Source organism: Leptonotus elevatus, chromosome 12 (genome assembly GCF_054856555.1).
Source record: "Leptonotus elevatus isolate MCC_2025b chromosome 12, RoL_Lele_1.0, whole genome shotgun sequence".
Lineage (NCBI taxonomy): Eukaryota > Metazoa > Chordata > Actinopteri > Syngnathiformes > Syngnathidae > Leptonotus > Leptonotus elevatus.
Window position 1 is genome coordinate 1,032,501 of NC_141250.1, and position 18,444 is coordinate 1,050,944.

Consider the following 18,444-nt stretch of genomic DNA (forward strand, 5'->3'; position numbering starts at 1 on the left):
ATATTTGCCTCTAGAAATAGAAAACCCGCACAACTGCTGTAATCTGGATTTTTTTGCACCCTTACCCAGATAAAACAGATGGTTGGTCGTCATCGGCACCTGTTTACAAACATCTCTCTAAATCTTGATAAATGTATTATTAGCCAAAGGGACTCAGTAAAAACATCTGAATTATATTCGACCCAACTCTCTCTTTTTAAATGCACATTAAAATTATTACTAGAACTGTTTTTTTCACCTTCGTAATATTGCTAAAATTCGTCCTATTTTGTCTACTGGTGACTAACTTTCTGCTCCTTAAACATTGTGTATTTTAGCTCCAGTGCAGTACAGTACAATAATTTTGACGAGGGCATGTCTGCTATGTTGCGACTGGAATATCCCCATTTAGGGATGGGAATCGAAAACCGGTTCTTGTTGAGAACCGGCTCCAAGTGTTTCAATAAGCGAAGTGCGCATCTCGGCAGAGCGGTGCATTATGGATAGGCCAGCTGGTAGCCTGCTACTAACTTGTCATTGAAAACTAATGGAGTCTAAGGGAGAAGCGCTGATTTGGGCCATTTCAACCGTTGGAAAGTTGATGTTTTTTATTGAATCTATTTTAAACATGAATAGCATGTCGTTACTGACTATTTTAGGACAGTTAAGAATGGCACCAAGTGCTGCAACTGTCGTTTTGTCACTTAAGGCTGAAAGTCGTTTGAAAAATTCTTGCAAGCTTTAAAGTGTGCAGTTACGCCAACACTTTCAGCACTCCATTTGGCGCCATTCAAATGATAGCTTTGTTTGGTAGCAAGTTTTTTTTTTAGACTTCATTTTCACGCATGCGAAAACATAATGCGCACTTCGCTTATTCTTTGGCATCGTTTGTCGTTTTTGCTAACGATTCCTTTATCGGTTCTGTGTGGGACAATGACGTCACCACGCGCGCGAGTCGCGCAGCATTTCCGTGCGCACCGAGCAGCAAACATGCTAACACGCTCGAAAATGTGTTGACATCTTTCAAGAAAAGCTAACAACAGGCCAACTTGCAATATTTGCAAATTGGCTATTTCGTCTAAGGGAGGAAACACTACCACTATGCAAACACATTTGCACACGCAGCATGCGATGACTGTCTGTCGTGTTTGGGAGGGCTCCGGAGTCCCGGTGGGATCAACCCAGCAGCAACGGCCGCCAGCAATGCAAGCGTTCTCTCCTAACAACACTCCAGGTACTGGTAGTAACTATATTAGCGCCAGTTTGCCGTAATGTGAAAGGTGTCGTTAGTAACTGTTAATGTTAAATCCCGTATCTCACTAAACAGCGCCGGCTTGCAAAGGTAAACGCTGTGGCCCGCGAGTGTTGTTTTTTTCATCAGGGTTCATTCAAGGTTGCAAAACGTGAAAAGATGTACAAAACGAACCATGACTTAAAAGCAACACTCGCTACTACACATTCTGAATCTGTTCACGAGAGTCACACACCAGTCTACTGGCTACGTCTGTTTTGACTGAGACATGGAGGAGGAATTTTTGAGTGCTCTATCTTAGTGTTGAAATGTTACTAAAGTTGGACATTATCACAAAATATTTTAGGTTGTATTTTGTAAATTTCTATAGAAGATGATTAAAAAAAATGTAAATGTGTTTATTTTCAATCTTTTTTCTTTTCTTTTTTTCCTGGGGACCCTGTTGGGAAAATTGTACAATTAGTTATCACATGAATAAGCACTTTACTATTTGATGCAATGAAGAATTGCTTCTGCTTGCAATAAAGAATGCTTTGCTCTGCTCCTACATATTAAGGTAGTCGTATCTAACAGCTGTACTTAGCACTTACATGCACACACACATTGAAAAACAAGTACACTGTGTTCCAACTATGCTGTTCCCCCAACACCCTGTAGAGTTGGAACACCCATGTAACCAGGGACCGTCCTAAAGAAACAAAAAGAGGGCTCGGCAGAGTGTGCTTTTAGAGCAGTAGGAGGTTGTAACTGAGACACACCTCTGCTCGGTCTCCTCACTAGCTTGTGAAAAGGTACAAGGTGTCTTATTTCCTTCATTGTGTTGTGTTTTTTATGAATGTCAGCTTATTGAACCTGACATTTAATCGGTTCTTCAAGCACGGATCCAAACACACCCGAGGTTTCCAAAGGCTGAGTCGACGTCTAGGGGCCCTAGGCCTTGGCTCTGCGTCTGGAGATTGAGGGTTGACGGGAAGCCCGAAAGAGGGAAGACATCTCTGGTGAGTAGAAAACTCACACACTCGCGTGAAATGCGCGTCTAGGTGACAGCGGCAAAAGTAAAAAAAAAAAAAGACAATGCTGGTCCCTATCAGGTAGACAGAGAAGTAGTCTATAAAACTGTGAGACAGAGAAGTCTATAAAACTGTGAAAAGGGCGACGGTGTCCTGTACGTATTTAAACTCAGTGAAAAACCAACATGTGCATGTGTAAAAGTGTGAGTGGTGGTTCGCAACCTCATTTGAACAAGAAATTAAAGTGACAACTGTCTGAGGAAGCAAAGGCAAGATTTTTCCGCCACTTGTGGTAGAAGCTTGAGAATTATCTCAGACAGAAAGTAATTGTCACCCTGTATAGGGACAAGTTAGTATAGTTACCCCAAGTAAACCACTGACTCCAACATGGGAAAAAACAAACAGCAAAAAGGTTGATACAAAGGTCCTGAAACAAAAATGTATGTGTAAGGACCGGAAATTTGGAGAAAGCCAATGTCTTTCTAAAATAAAACATCTAAATTTGTGGATAACAAAATACGTATGTATATATATATATATATATATATATATATATAGAGTTACCACAAGGATATTGTGAATGTCCTACAATACCTTCTCAAGCAATTATAAATTGCTTGGGTACATTTGAAAGTCAGATTTTAACTTGCATAGACAACTTTTTTTATAGCATCAAATAAAATGAATTGAACTGTGAGAAAAAGGAAAAAACAAAACAAAACTTTAATTTACTAAAAAAAAAAAGAAGGAGATTATTGAAAATAAGGTTATATTACAGTTTTGTGCAACAAGGATGAAGAAGCAATCTTGTCGGCCCTAAGATTTGAAACAGAAGACTAAATTATACCTTAAACCCATGGGTGGCATTATGACGCGTTGTGAGCTTTTGATGTTTTTGATTATGCCATTTTTAAATGAAATAACACCCACGGGTTGATTTTGGGGATGCACAATTACTGCGTGAGTTGGGTGGATAATTATGCTTGGATTATAATGCCACTCCTGAAATTGAATTGAGACACCAATGACAAAGACAATGTCTGACAATTTTTAATGCATAGATGAATGTGAAAATGCAGTTTGTGAATTAAAGTGAACAATGGCAGTATTTACTTTATCAAAATATTAGAAAGACATTTGAGTAGAAAGTTGATTGCTGATATGGTTACAACTTTAGTTTTGTTTAGAAAACATGAAGTAGAACTTCATCATATATTCATTGTTTACAAGGTGATAGATAGGCTTGGTGGCTTACATATAAATTTGGAAAGATGTATTACATTAAACTTAGCTATATGATTGTAAACAACAAAAGATGTAGTATAATACAATTCGTTTTTTGAAAAAAATGCCTGCCTGCTAGTTATTATGCTATTATGGGCAGACCTCAAAATTCTGCCCCTCCAAGACAAACTAGTGTTCTTTCGCAAAATAGGGCCCGAGCAACAACGGCTACAAGGTCCCTATTGTTTTTGCAATTATGCAGTTGTTTTTTAGAATCTTGTTGATTTGGTGGATTTTTGCAAAACTGCTTCTTTTTTTTTTAAGAAAAAGAGGATGTTAACCCAATGATAAACGAGGGAACACTGTAGTACACTAATTTAGAGAAACGAAAAACTTTTGTAAATATTAAGAAGTTATTACAAATGATGTAGGAATCATATGTAGGGAAAGTTTAAGTGGATTGGATAATAATTTTGAGTTGTGAGCCATGAATGTCTCAACACAAGGAATATTTCGTAAACATGGTAACACTTTACTACATATGAATTTGATGTTTTTTATTTTTTACGTTTTAAACTTTTTTGTGATTTGATGTTTTTGTTAGAGCGATGGATTTTATTAAATTGAACAAAAGTAATACAATGTGAATATTACCAAGTACTGATTGATGATTAAATTTTTTTTAAATGAGTTGAAATTGTTCCAGCAAAACAACTGGACGTTATTATGGCAAAAGCATGGATCATGTAAATACATCATGTGGCATATTAGTTATTTGGAGTAACAAATGAAAGTCACATTGTTAAGAGGAAAAAATGAAATAAATACATGACCGAGCTATGACGATTATGTCTGATAGTTTGGATTCAGTTAAAATGTATATGAGAAATGTAAAAGGAACAGGGCAGTTTAGCCCGCTTGAAATTTTGTGTGGTAAACTATTTAATGTGCCTATTGTAAATAACCAGTTAAGCCGAGCAGATGAAAGAAATTGATTTAAGTGACTATATGAGGAGATTGTTAAATGGCAAGGAAGTGAAAATGTGTAATCAAATGCCAGACGACTCTTTGCCTCTGCAGGAAGGCCAACCTCCCATCAAGGGTTGTGACTGGGTTTTGATCAAAGGTCCAGCCCAAGAAGGGAAGGTCCTTGTAAGTGTTGTTGACGACCCCGAAGGCTGTGAAGATCGCTGAACGACCCTCCTGGATTCACCTGCATGGCACAAAACAGGTACCATTGACTAACAGCTTGTCTGGTTGCGGAGCGAAGCCTGACCGAATCAAAGTCAGAGAAGGAGAAAACAAGCAGTTTGTCTAGCTGTGGAGAAAAGTCTGACCAAAAGGATGGGAGCACGCTCCCCACAAGTTCGCCAAACCGCTGTGAAGTCCAGGGCCTGTCAATTGTGCAGGAAATGTTGGAAGGGACAAATGAAGGAGTCAAGTTCCGCTCCTGAATCGAACGGGAGGGTAAGATGCGATCAGACTCGTTCAGGGCTGTCTTTTATTATTTTTATTTTTGGGGCCATCTTGAAGGGGAGGAGAGACAGCTGGCTGAATTACTAACATTGAACAACATGTACAGAAACAATGGACAATACACACAAATTAGAGCGAAGACACTGGGCGATGCTCACTGGAGCACGAACACTGGATATTACATACACACTCGATGAATCAAGTACAGGAAAATAACAAATGTTGCTGACTGACAAATATAGAGGTGAGGTGCTGGTAACCTCCCCCTCTCGAAATTGTTTAACCTCCAGAAAAAAAAAATTCTCATAGGAAATAATGTAAATGCAATTAATCCGTTCCCAAGCTCCAAAAACGGAAAATTCCTATTTTATTTTTATTTCTATTTATGTTTTTTACATTTACAGTACAGTACAGTATTTAAACAATAAAAAATACCTTACCTTTTTTGTTGTGGTGTGATGGCATCAGTGGTTGATAAATGCTATGTTAATGCTAGCTTTAGTTCAATGCTGAGTTTGTGCATTTTACATTGGGCATATTGTTAGTCCTTAACGCGTTAACGTCAGGCACGTTGTTGAACAGCTAAGGTGGGTCCTTGTGCCAGTATTTACAGAAGTAGTCACGGTAGTTACAACTGCGCGATAATCTCCTTCCTAATTCTACTGTGGTTCGTAGCACTGTATGTTTTTCTTTGCTGCCTCTGGCACTATTGTCTTTCTTTGGACCCATGGCGAAGAAAATTGTTGTGGAAAAATCTAAATGCACTTGCAAGTATGGAGCATATCTGGGAGTATTCACGATCTGACTGGAAATGAGCAGTGCATCGTCTCAACTACCGCAACGTGAGCATTCGGCATTGCTCTGCTCCACTCAGCTACCCGTTTTGAAGGTACGTTCGGCTTAGCTTGCTTTGCCTGGGTGTTCAAACTCCGAAAATTAGTTCAAACTCCGAGGCATTTTTTACTCAGATTTTTTGGTTGAATCCGATTTGTACGAGTTCCGAGGTTCCACTGTAAGCTGAGAGCCAAGAGCTCTCGCTTTTTCTCTTTTGCTGGCTACTACAAACAACGCCTCTTTGCCTGTCCTGCGGCACCCACCTGTGTTGCCCCTCCCTCTCACTCCTGTCAGACTTTCTCTCGCTCAAAGCCCCCGCGGCTTCCGCCTCAAGCTCCATCGCAGTGATCAACCTCAATCGGCAAAAAGCCGATTTCCTGCCAACAGTTGCCGGTGACACGTTCTTAGCACCCTTTCATGGGCAGGCAGATGTGATCTGAACCTGCACCGGTGCCCTGAACAAGGAAAACCTCAAATTTTTCTTCCTTTTTTTTCTTTTTGTTCATTTGCCTCATTTCCCTCCAATTCCTTCTACCAAGCTTCTTCGACTCACATCCTAAACTACAAGTTTGAACTTCAAAAAAGAGTAAGTGCAACTTTGCGATTGCCATGGGCATAGAGGTTTGAACAGTCCACCTACCACATTTCTCACCAATCACTTCACATTACACCCACTGATTACCTCATATAGCTATTTACCCAAATGTGGTACTCTTAGAGGTGATAGAGAGAACTGCAGGCAGTCGCTTTTATCGCATACATCGCTCCTTGAGCGATCGTTATTTACACTACAACATCTGGGGATAATAAAACATCTACGCTACTTTGCTATCGCACTGTAAACACGAAAGTAGCTTGACTAAAGATGTTACTGAGAAATCTAAATGAAACTAGTACAGCGAGTGCGAGAGCTCTTGCTCTTGTTTTAAAGGTCTCATATTATTCAATTTCGAGCATTTTAACTCATCTTTCAAGGCAAACAGAATATTGTGTGCTATGACTACATTAACATGGTGGGTACTACATGAAAGATCACATTCCATTTTTTCATTAGAAAAAAAAGTATGTTGCTACCTTACTCTGTTCTTTAGTAATCACTATTTGAAAAAAGGTAATTTGAGCTACAATGAGCGAAAATGGAAAAGATAGGAGAAAATAAACTTTTTGTGAAAAGATACATTTTCAACACAACAGTGACTTTGACACTAATATTTTTTGTTTAGTGACGCTCTGTGAATTAATTTAATGAAACAAAGGCTTTGATCATTCGCGTCATTCTTGAAAACGTTCTATTTCATATCAGTCATGTTTCATTGTAATTTGCTACACATGAGCCCACTGAAAAGAGATACAATGCTGTTATCTGCTGGCCATATTTAGTGGATCTTTTTGATTTCACAACCCCATTGACCAGGCAGCACTGAACAACACGTTGCACTGGCCATTAAGAAAAATAATAAACACAGTAAACGTCAATTAACGTTTATGGCGGCATTCATCATGATTTTAGTATTCGTCATTAAACGTTTTTGGGGGTAAAAGAGTTAATATGTGGAAAAGTGGCAGAACATTTCTCCGTAAGAAAAAGTAAAATAACGTTACAACAGACACTATGCTGTAGCGCTAGTTTGTGGTTGTTTAGGCAGTGGTTATTTTGCCGTAACCGGCAACTCTCCTGAGTGCGTTATTTTGCTGTGAATGTCTCTGATTTGCCGTGAATGCTTGTAGACATTTACAAGCGGTTATGAATAACACAAATGTGCACATTTAGGCCACTGCTTAGTCACAACGTGCAAGCCGTCTTGTCGAGACCACTTAGCGTCCGGTTACCATCAAGTAAGTGACGTCAACTAGGTGGCGAGTTGCCAGTCACGGCAAAATAACAACCGCGGATTGTATCTTGGCAAAACAATACGTGACCGCTTCAGTATTATCCAATCACCGTCTGCTTTATCATATCTGACCTCTTGTAACCAAACAACCTCACACGACAAATGTAGCTCCCACTTTAGGCACTAAAAATACACCGGTAATATGGTAGAAGGTATGATATGGCACATCTGTAATTGAAAGGATCGGAAAGAAGGCTAAATCAAAATAATTTGTAAAATTTACATCTTTCACGTTTTAACAAAACAGTCCTTCGGGAAATGCTGTCGGTACACGGCCTTCAAAAATAAAATTAATCCACTGTCTTTTCAAAGACTCGGACAACAGAGCAACCCTTTCTTCACTATCGTTGTTTCCCCATTGTTTTTCCATGGAGTATGCAAGCAAGAGCAAAAAAAAAAAAGGAACAGCCAGCTTCTCGAATTTCTGTGGATGTGACAAACCTTTACCAGAGGCAGTGCCACTAACCCGAGGGGGTGGGCTCGAGTGCACTTCCATGTCTTTTTGACATCACCAAGTCACAGAAGTTTAATCTGCCCGTTTGAAGCACACATTTTAGAAAGGAGGAGAAAGCTAAAGAAGTCGCGGACGGACTTTTTTCATACTTGCTTGGATTGTAGACAGGCCGGGGATGCATATTATTGATAGAAAACCCCACTAAAGTGCATTTTTGTCAAGGTTACATTTAAATCTTCCTCAAATGATACAACTCCGTGAGACAGGAATCAAGGACCACACCCAAGTTTTTTTTTCTGCAGAAAAGAGGAAGTGGATGCTCTCAGCACCAAAGGACTTCCTCCCTCCACGTCCTTGCTCTGCACATTTATTCACATGTTTAGAAGGCGGAACAAAAGGCGGTACTAAACTCACAATGATAAAAACAAAACAAAAACATGCATCTGGTGTAAGTGTGTGGGTGTAGCATTTCAATTGCAGCAAATAGTAAAGTGCTTATTCATGTGATAACTTATTATACAATTTTTCCAACAATTTTCATACTGAGACCTTTAAAAGATGACAACTGTGTAAAGCCTCACTCAACCGATTCATAGCCCCGCAATAGCCGTTCCACAATCGAAAGATCAATCAATCTAAGGATTTTTGGCGGATTTGGGGAATTATTTGAAAATAATAATTGTAATAAATCTCTGATCATATGCATTGTTTTTATGAAGAAACCAAATGTTATCCTGAATGTCTCCCATGAGGTTACACTGATTAACAAACAATCTTCAAAATAAAATCTTAATTTTTGCAGTTGGCAATAACTGTAGAAATGTCAAAATTACCTGGTTGGTTTTCTGACACTCTGCAGTTAGAGTTTCTCTGGTACTCTCCACTCATGTGCCAGCTGAACTCCTGACTGAAAGGACAGAAGTCAGCAATCTCCACTGCGCCTCCAAAAAAGGACAGCTGGTCAGCAGCTACATCTGGAATCTGTTCAAAGTACTGTAATAACATACATGACAATTAGAATAACTGAACACTGACATTGTGTTTTGATATGAACATCTTTGGAGTATGTGCCCACCCACCAATCTTTTGTTATTTGCCTGTTTCTAAAAAATGTGACATGAGAAAGCCCTATGCTGCACTTCTGCTCCACTGTCATGTAACAGTGGGACTAATTCACAACAACCCACTCTCATCACTGTCACCACTCCCAAAAATGTCACTTCTGGGCACTGAGTCAGCATCCTGTTGTAGCAGCTTCAATCACTTTCTCTTTTTAGAAAATAGGGACATTCTCTGACATTTCCCACACTCTTTTCAACACTTCACCAGCAACCACAAGGATCTACTACTTTGAGACTAATATGGAGCTCGCCGGCATCCCCTCAGTGAAGAATACATCCCGGAGGAGTCACGGAAGGGGACAAGAGCCTAAGTGAAGTGAGACAGAAGTCAGGTTTCCATCCAATTGTTTCGAATTTTTAAAGCAAATTTACTGAAAATGCGCAAAACGGGCATGCAACTTGTGCCCGTTTACATCTGTTGTTCTTTCGGGAATATTGAGAGGGGACTCTGCTGCTGTAAGTGGTCGGTATACACCATAGAGATGTGATCCACCAGTAATTTAAAAGAAGAAGACCAGGAAGCGCCGTGTGATGACGTTGTATGAGTTTACTTTTGTAATTTTTGATAAATAGTAGCTTTTCTTTGCTGTTTTCCATCTAAGATAGCATTAATATTCGCTTCTTTAACACTAGGACTACTAGAATTCTTAAACAACTAGATCTCCCAGAGCAGTCATTTTGACGGCTTGCGCTCTCGTACTCACACAATCGCCTAATATGGTTATTACTCTCTGTTTTGAGTAACTAATAAAGCCTTTTTCCTGCTTCTCTGTGGAAAACGGGTTCATTAATTTTGATTATCAGGCTTGTACTGCCAAAAACGTCATGACTACATCACATCTAGGACCCTACTTTTTACTGTAAGCTTTTACTCTACTTTGTGCTGCGTCGCCACTTCCAGTGGAGCGGTACACGGCTCCTTTTAGCGGGGGTGGGCTGGTCTTGTTTGGACTTGCTGTCTGAAACTGCCGAGCGATCCAGCAACCACTCAACGTGATTCGTCAGACTCTCTGTCAGCTTCTCATAATGTAGCTGTGTAAAGTATTTTCTCTAGTATATATATATTTTTTTATTCAACATGGTTGGTGATCGAGCTTGGATCCCAAGCCAAATGCCTCCGCACTAAATGGTAGTTGTTACGGAAGCCCAGAGGTGCCAAATATGGAAGCCCAGCGGCGCAACACCGAGGGTCTCAGGCTCAGCAATGCGAAAGATGTACATTGAAATGAATAGAGCAGTCAAATTGATGGCTGTAGAGATACAAGTACTGATTACTCTTAAATATTTTTCGATTTTTAATACAATAAAATGCCAGTGCAGTAATGATATACATACAGAGAGAAGTTGTCAAAAGACCAGGAACATTGTTGATCTATGTAAACAGAATAACAACAAATCCAATTTTGAGAACAGTGAAAATGACAGCTATGAGAGATCTAGTGTTAATTAATACCAAAAAGATTTCTGTTTCATCGTCCCCCCAAACATACATTACTTTATCGTTTGCCATTGCTTTGGGACTACAAACATACGTGACATAATATCTGGTCAAAGCGACGTGTATCTGGCCAGCGGATATTCACCAAACCTGTTTTGGAAGTGTTTTTATAGCCAATATTCGCATTTTACTTTTTTCGATACGCATCAAAATCCTTCCCCTCTAAGCGTAAAAACGTTTTGGCGAATTTTGGGCCCTTTTTTGAATTTCTGGTGTTTCCATTCAGTTTTATTTTCACATTTCTTGAAAAATGGGTGGATGGAAATCCAACTAGAGATTTCAGTGCTACAGGGGTTTTAAACCATTTGTTTAACAATTCGTTATAGGGAATGTGAGGTTACTCGCCAACATGCTACTGTCCAATGAGAAACAATGAAACTGCACTTTCTATATGTCAATGTAAAGAGAGTATAGACACACACGTGGACACACAATACAATACACAACCTTTATGATCAATGCCTTTCAGCTAACCCTGAACACACGAGAAGTTCCAACTAGACAGTCGGACTCGCCTCAACACATAGCTTGGACCCTGGTACCAGTTCTCTTGAGAGGGGTTGGACTCTCTTCCACTCTGGAGTTACCCACAGGGAGCGGCGCCAAGCAGGTGTGGGCTATTTCCCCCCAGCTCATTGCCTGTACGAGAGGGTAGCCTCCCTCGAAGTACAAATATTTTGTTACTGTACTTGAGCAGTTTATTTATTACTTTGTACTTTTCCTGATAATTTATTTCTTAGGGCCCATTTATAAAAGGACGCTTGGGGGTAAAAACGCAAAAATATTCTATCAGCAGTGCCTTTTGTTTAGACCAGTGGTGTCGAAGTCCGGTCCTCGAGGGCCTGAGCCCTGCATGTTTTAGAGGTTTCCCACGTTCAACACAGCTGGTTCATAGCTCATCAGCAAGCTCTGCAGGAGCCTGATAATGATCCTGATCATTGAATCAGGTGTGTTGGAGTAACCTCAAAAACATGCAGGACTCAGGCCATCGAGGACCGGACTCTGACACCTGTGGTTTAGACGGTGACGGCGTTTTGGGGGCTTGAAAACACAAAAGTTTCAAACCACCCTCCAGAGTGGAAAAGTTGAATATGCTCCACCGTTACGTTCCCATATGCACGGCCCAAAACGCAAAACTCCGCTCAAATCTGCTCATGTCGCGTACGCGTTTACGTTACATTATATATGTGCGATGGCCAGCCAGCTGCTGCTATAATAAACCAACAGGAGTCCTTCCAGCGTCGATTATTTATTTATTTTTACTAGTAACTGTCATTTTGGTTTTCGCGGCACATGAGTGACAATCAGATCAGTGATCAAATTGTGCCGTTGCCCGGTCTGGACCAGTGAACTGTACTTTTTACTGGATACATTTTCAAAGTCAAGGTTGTTGCATGAAAATGATTCAAATAAAAGACTTGGAAGAAAAAACAGCCCTTGATGTTTCTTGGCTCCCCCTATCATATGAAGCATTACACCCGATCTTCTACATCCCAGCTTGTGATTGGCTCTACGTCAAGCTATCACATGACATGCAATTTGCTAGATTAGAACAACCTGGAAAAATGAGGGCAATGCACACCGCAACTACAGCAGATGATTTGAACTTTAAAAGAAGAATGCTGCAGCCTACCAGTCAACAATATAAAAGAAGGTTCAATCATGTCAGCGAGCAGTGGACCAGTAACATGAGTAAGTGATACTCAACACTGCGGCGTCGACGCAGGGCAAGTCAGAGGCAATTGGCCGATGTCTACCCATGCCCAAAAATGGCAAGTCTTACTCCGTTAGTTAATATTCTTCAAATTGATGTAGGAGGCACAAACAGTAAAAATATTTTTTACTTTTACTCATCAAGTACATTTCAGAGCCTGTACTTTTTAAAAAACTTTTACTTGAGTAATTATTTGAGTGACTACTTTCTCCAAAGTAGTTTTTTACTCAAGTAATTGTACTTTTACTCAAGTAGAGAATGTCAGTACTTTTCCCATCTTTACCTGGTAGTGGTTTGGCTCCAATGATGGGAAATGCCAGTCCAAACTGGAAGACCCAAACATATTAGCCAAACAGACCCTCTGCTGGGAATGTTGTTCAGAGTCCGCTGTCAGAAGACGGAGTTTCAACATAACTTCACCCATGTTCCAAGGGAGGCATCGGGGACATTGATTCCAAGTGGACCATGTTCCGTGCAACCATTGTCAAAGCGGTCGACCGGAGCTGCGGCCATAGGGTGGTTGGTGCCTGTTGTGGCGGCAATCGTGGCCGAGTCTGGGAACTCTGAGGTGGGTTGCCCCATCTCTGGGGTTGAAGTCAGAGGTGGTTAAAAAGCTCCTCAGTTGCAAGGCCCCGGGGGTGAAGGAATATCTGCCTGGAATTCCTAAAGACTCTGTTTGTTGTGTGGCTGTCCTGGTTGAAACACCTCTGCAAAATTGTGTGGACATCGGGGACAATACCGCTGGATTGGAAGACCAGGGTGGAGGTCCCCCTTTTCAAGAAGGGGGCCGGAACGTGTGTTCCAACTACAGAAGAATCATACTTCTCAGCCTCCCTGGTAAGGTCTATTCAGGAGTGCTGGAGAGGAGGCTCCATAAGGATGTTGAACCTCAAATTCAGGCAGAGCAGTGTGGTTTTCGTCCTGGCCGTGAAACAGCGGACCGCCTCTACACACTTGGTAGGGTCCCCGAGAGTGCATGGGAGTTCGCCCAACCAATCAACATGGAGAAGGCATTCAACAGTGTGCCTCAGGGAGTTCTGTAGCAAGTGCTTCGGGAGTATACGGTACCAAACACCCTGATATGGGCTGTTTGGTCCCCGCATGACCGATGTCAGAGTTCAGCCTGCATTACCGGCAGTAAGTTGGACTCGTTTACGATGAGGGTTGGACTCCACCAAAGCTGCCCTTTGTCACAGATTCTGTTCATTACCATTTTGGACAGAATTTCTTGAACAAGGTATTGAGCGTGTCCATTTTGGTGACCTCAGTATCACATCTCTGCACTTTTGCAGATAATATGATACTGTTGGCTTCATCAATCCAACTCTCACTGGATTGTTTTATTGGGGAGTGTGAAACAGTCGGAATGAAAATCAGCACCTCCAAATCTGAGAACATGGTCCTCAGTCGGAAAAAGGGTGCCCTTTCAGGTCGGGGATGAGCTCCTGCTTCAATGGAGGATCGGTGTAGTGTCTGCAGTGATGCGGATTGGTTGTGGTGAAAAATTAGCTGAGATGAAAGGCAAAGCTCTCACTTTACAGGTCAATCTACATTCCTACCCTCAACTATGGTCACAAGCTGTGGGTCGTGACGCAAAGTACAAGAGCTTGGATACAAGCGGCCAAAATTTGTTTCCTCCGCAGGGTGACAGACCTCTCCTTATGAGATTAGAAGCTCAGTCATCCTGGAGAGGCTCAGAGTAGAGCAACTGTTCCTTCGCATTGAGAGGAAACCGAAGAGGGCATCTGATCAGGATGCCTCCTGGAGGCCTCCTGGGTGTGACGAATAAAGAGTAACAAATCTTATTCCTAGAATCACACACATTTTCAAAATAAACCTCCAAATTAATAGATATTTCACATTATTCCACCTTCCTTGACTGAATCCAACCATTCCAACTACAAACAGTTAATCTTATTCCCATTCACAATATCTTAAAAATAAATTTCCAAAATTAAGAGATTTTCTTTTAGGTATTTAACTCCTTCTTCCACATTGGTCAGTCCAAGTCTGAATCTCATATACATCTTAACATTAATTCAACATCATTTCAGTTCAGCTTCAGGTCTTCCGTATTCACACTTTTTTTTTTTTTACAGAAACCATGTTGTCCAGTGATGACAGACTATGTGCTGCTCGTCAGACAACCCATCGTAATTCCTCTGCATTAGTAAGACTTGCACAGATTCCAAGTAAATATGCTATTTAAAGTGGAATAGTAAAACAGACAACTTTTTTATATAGTGCTTTAACTACACCATATGGTGCCCAAAGCGCTTTACAATGCCTCACATTCACCAATTCACACAGATATTCACACACCAGTGGTCGACTGCTGCCATGCAGGGCGCTGCTGGGTCCACTGGGAGCAAATCTGGTGTTCAGCGTCTTGCTCAAGGACACTTTAACATGATCACCAGGTGTGAGGATCGAACCCACAACCACACGGATGGGAGACGACCACTCTATCACTGAGCCATGCCGCCCCAAAGTAAATGAGAAATAAGCATTATTTTACCTCAAAATGAGTAGAATAATTTTTGAATGCACAATAGCAGTTCCTGAAAATTTAATAACAAACATACATGAAAACAAATTTCAAACTATATTCAGGTTAGGTTGGTGGACTGTGTACCTGGTACTCCAGTGGCAACTCCAGTGGGTATTTCTGCAGGTTGCAGACAGCCACAGCTAGCTGGTCCTGTCTGCACATCAAGTGTAAAGGAGAGGCTCGAACTCTGTCACAGTAAGGCATGACAGCATGCTTTCTGCAATAACAAACAAAACAACCTTCAAGAGAGTTGACATTTATTGAAGATTTTTAATCTAGATGATTGCCGTATTGTGGCGTGGTAGTGCATAAAATACACAAGTAGAGGTAAAAAAGATTAACCCTAACCCAGAAATTATTATATAAATTATTATATAAACAGTGGTGCCTCAAAGTGTAACCACAGTCCCTTCTGAGATGGTGATCAAACTTCAGTTTGGTTGTCCTTCAAAATAAAAGAGGGATATTCATTACATTTGGAATAATTAGTTTCAGAAGGTTATTTTTGCTTAAATACATGTTGCATGTTACATGTTCAATACTAGAGGCGCAACGATTAATCGATTAATCGACAACTGCAATGAACAATTAATCAATTATCAAATGTATCACTATTTTTATAATCAATTATTCGTTTAGATACCTCTTTGTTTAGAAATTCTCCAAATCCTCAGAATGTCAGATTCTGAACAGTGAAGATTCACAGATTTCTATGATAGAAGACCAATTTTTTTTTAAACTTTTCGCAGGTGTTGGGCCGAAACCTCAGTCACAATTTGGTAAACATGTGTGGTGTTTTTTTTAATTATTATAATTTTTTTATTATTGACCAATCTTAAGTGTGGAAAATTCAATGTTTATGATTGAAAGCGCATGCTGTTTTGGGGTTTTCCGGAAAAGTAACTAATGGTAGAAGATTTCACCTCGACGCCCGCGATTTGCTTTTACCTTAGAAAATAATGATTAACATTTTTACATATTTTCGGACATGCTATGGGCCAAACCAGTAATTGAATCATAATTAATTTTCTACGCTGTTAATTAGAAATGATGTCATGTTTTTTAATACAGGGATTGACATTATTATTTTTTTACTTTATCCGATTAATCGACAAAATAATAGATTAATTGAACATTAAAATAATCGTTAGTTGAAGTCCTATTCAATTCCAAATTAGTTGTACGTCTTTGGTGTATTATCTCAGAACAAAATACCCTACTCAAGTTAACTCCATGGGGCCTTACAAATCAATGCTGCTGGAGTGTGGTGCTCAAATTTGAAAGATACTATTTGCTGCAGAACACAACCAAACAACGCCTCTGTAAAGCTTATAGGGAATGGCTGATGACCGCTTACATCATGCAGTTAATGCTTTTGCATCCATAGTCTTATGCTACGTTTACAAAGCCTGGCAAGCCACACCCATTTTCTTTGAAGAAATAAAAGTGGGTCTGAAAATGCTGCCATTCACCACAATAGGGCCCGGCTCGAAACAAATCAAATTAGTTTATTTGGCGTGACAGATTCTTCGTGAGCAATGTCACTCTTAGGCGCCGGAACAAAGTCCATTCTCCTCATAACATTCAAAATCAAGTTTTTACCGTAACAACATAAGTCATTAATCACTACTGTTTCTCTTCAACAAGCCATGTTGAATTTACTTCGTCTCTATCTACCGCTACTGTTTACTACTTGGCTTCTGCGCATTGCTTTTTTTGACATCACGCCCGCTCTTTGCCGATTGGTTCTTTCCACTGTCTGTCTGGTCATGCTTGCCCCGCCTCAGAAATCCACTTCATTGTGACTGTGCTCAGACTCGCTGGTAAAGCGATGAGTCGGTTTCCACGCTAACACCGGACCGCATAAAATGAAAGTGTCTGTATGTCAGGATGCGTGTCATTCAAAATATGGCAATGAAAGAAAAATAAAATAGTGGCTTGCAGAAGGGCCATGTAAAATATGGAAATATATTACAGTCCTGTCTTCTTGGACTTTTCCTTTGTGTGTGTATAGATTAAAACCTTAAAAAAACTGAACATTTGATAGACTTAAAGCTGCTCTTTGTAACAATTTGCCCACAAAAATCTTTACCATAGCCTTTTTAGCTGTTCACAATGTGTACTCCTGCAATCATCTGGCCAATAGTTTTCAGACTGGATTCAGGTTCAAATTTCCCGCCCTTTGTTCGTGGATGTGACGTCATGTGCGAATTGTGTGCGTGAAGAAGGTTGTGTGCTGTTGAATTTTTGGGCAATAGGTGGCAGTCGCAATTAGAAATTGAATTTTCTTTCGTTCAGCAGCTTTAATAATAAATAAAAAAAGTAGTGGTAGGCGCGTCAATGAATTTTCATCGTCAGTCCGTCAATATTCCAAGCCGAACCATCAATTCGTCATTCGATACCTCATTTGCTCCCAAAAACGTGTAAACATGTTTGATTTGAAATATTGCCATGGTCCCAAAAATGTATCCGTTTTTTTATGCTAGAGTATACAGAAGGCTTTGGTGCAGCTTCTGACTTGAAGAGGTTGCTTAAAGCAATTGTAGTAAAAAACGGCCAGCAAGTGACAGCAGAGTACAAGAGATTAACCCGGGCCATGTTGCAAAAAGCTATTTTTCCCAGTGGTTTCAACAGGTTTGTGAATAATGATGAAACTTAGCTATATTCTAATGCTTATTGCTGCAAAACGGAAACAGATACAAATATCCTTTTTTTCCTGATGAAAGAAGAGATTCTAATCTTTCTTTCCGTAGATTCCATGTAGGGCTGCACAATATACTGAAAAAATATCAATATCCCGATATTGGCCCATGCAATATCCATATCGCAAAGACATGCAATAAGTTTTATATGGAATTTTTATCTGAATTTGACCAGTCAGCAGCTAACTAAAATGTGTCCCGCCATCCAATAGTTGAACATTATCGAGAGGAAATTACAAACTTGTACTTGGCGGTAAGACCGTGTGTTTGGAACAGAGGGTCACTACAGTACATTCTGTCATGTAAAGTTATATAAAATATAAATAAGTATTATTGACCTCTGTCTCTGTCTGTCCATCCAGAACTTGCAGCTCTTCATGACAAAATCACAGCCCAGTCCACGGCCCCAGTTCAGTGTCTGTGCCAGGCTGTAGTTGGCTCTGTACCACCCAGTGTCTTCCATAATGGCCAATGTCATTCGAGAAAACACCCTGTTTTGGGTGTGGGAGCCTGTCATTGCTTCATTCTGAGTGAGGAAATAACAAATTAAAGGAAAGAAAATAATACAAATTAGTGACCAAAACTTTTATAAAGTTCTTAATACATTCAAAATGAAGTATAGTTACCTCGAACAGTCTCTTTTCCCAATGATTGAGTTCAGTACCCATACCCCCCTGGTTCTCCAACTCCATCCCCTCTAAGATTGGACACTGAAAATGCCTTCTTACCTCATCCTG

At 40.3% G+C, this 18,444-nt stretch overlaps 1 protein-coding gene across 4 annotated transcripts in view; it reads right to left on the reverse strand.

Moving 5' to 3' along the window:
• Positions 1–18,444, reverse strand: part of lmln (leishmanolysin-like (metallopeptidase M8 family)) — an 86,027-nt gene that overhangs the window by 12,139 nt on the left and 55,444 nt on the right. For 3 of the 4 annotated variants that reach the window (XM_086090606.1, XM_086090610.1, XM_086090608.1), the window contains 4 exons: positions 18,334–18,441; positions 18,046–18,233; positions 15,090–15,222; positions 8,955–9,114 (listed from right to left, as the gene is read on the reverse strand). In XM_086090606.1, coding sequence (XP_085946732.1) covers positions 8,955–9,114; positions 15,090–15,222; positions 18,046–18,233; positions 18,334–18,441 — 589 coding nt within the window. Of the gene's footprint in view, positions 1–3,341; positions 4,679–8,954; positions 9,115–15,089; positions 15,223–18,045; positions 18,234–18,333; positions 18,442–18,444 lie in introns of those variants that run through there. The other variant, XM_086090607.1, reaches the window with a different exon arrangement.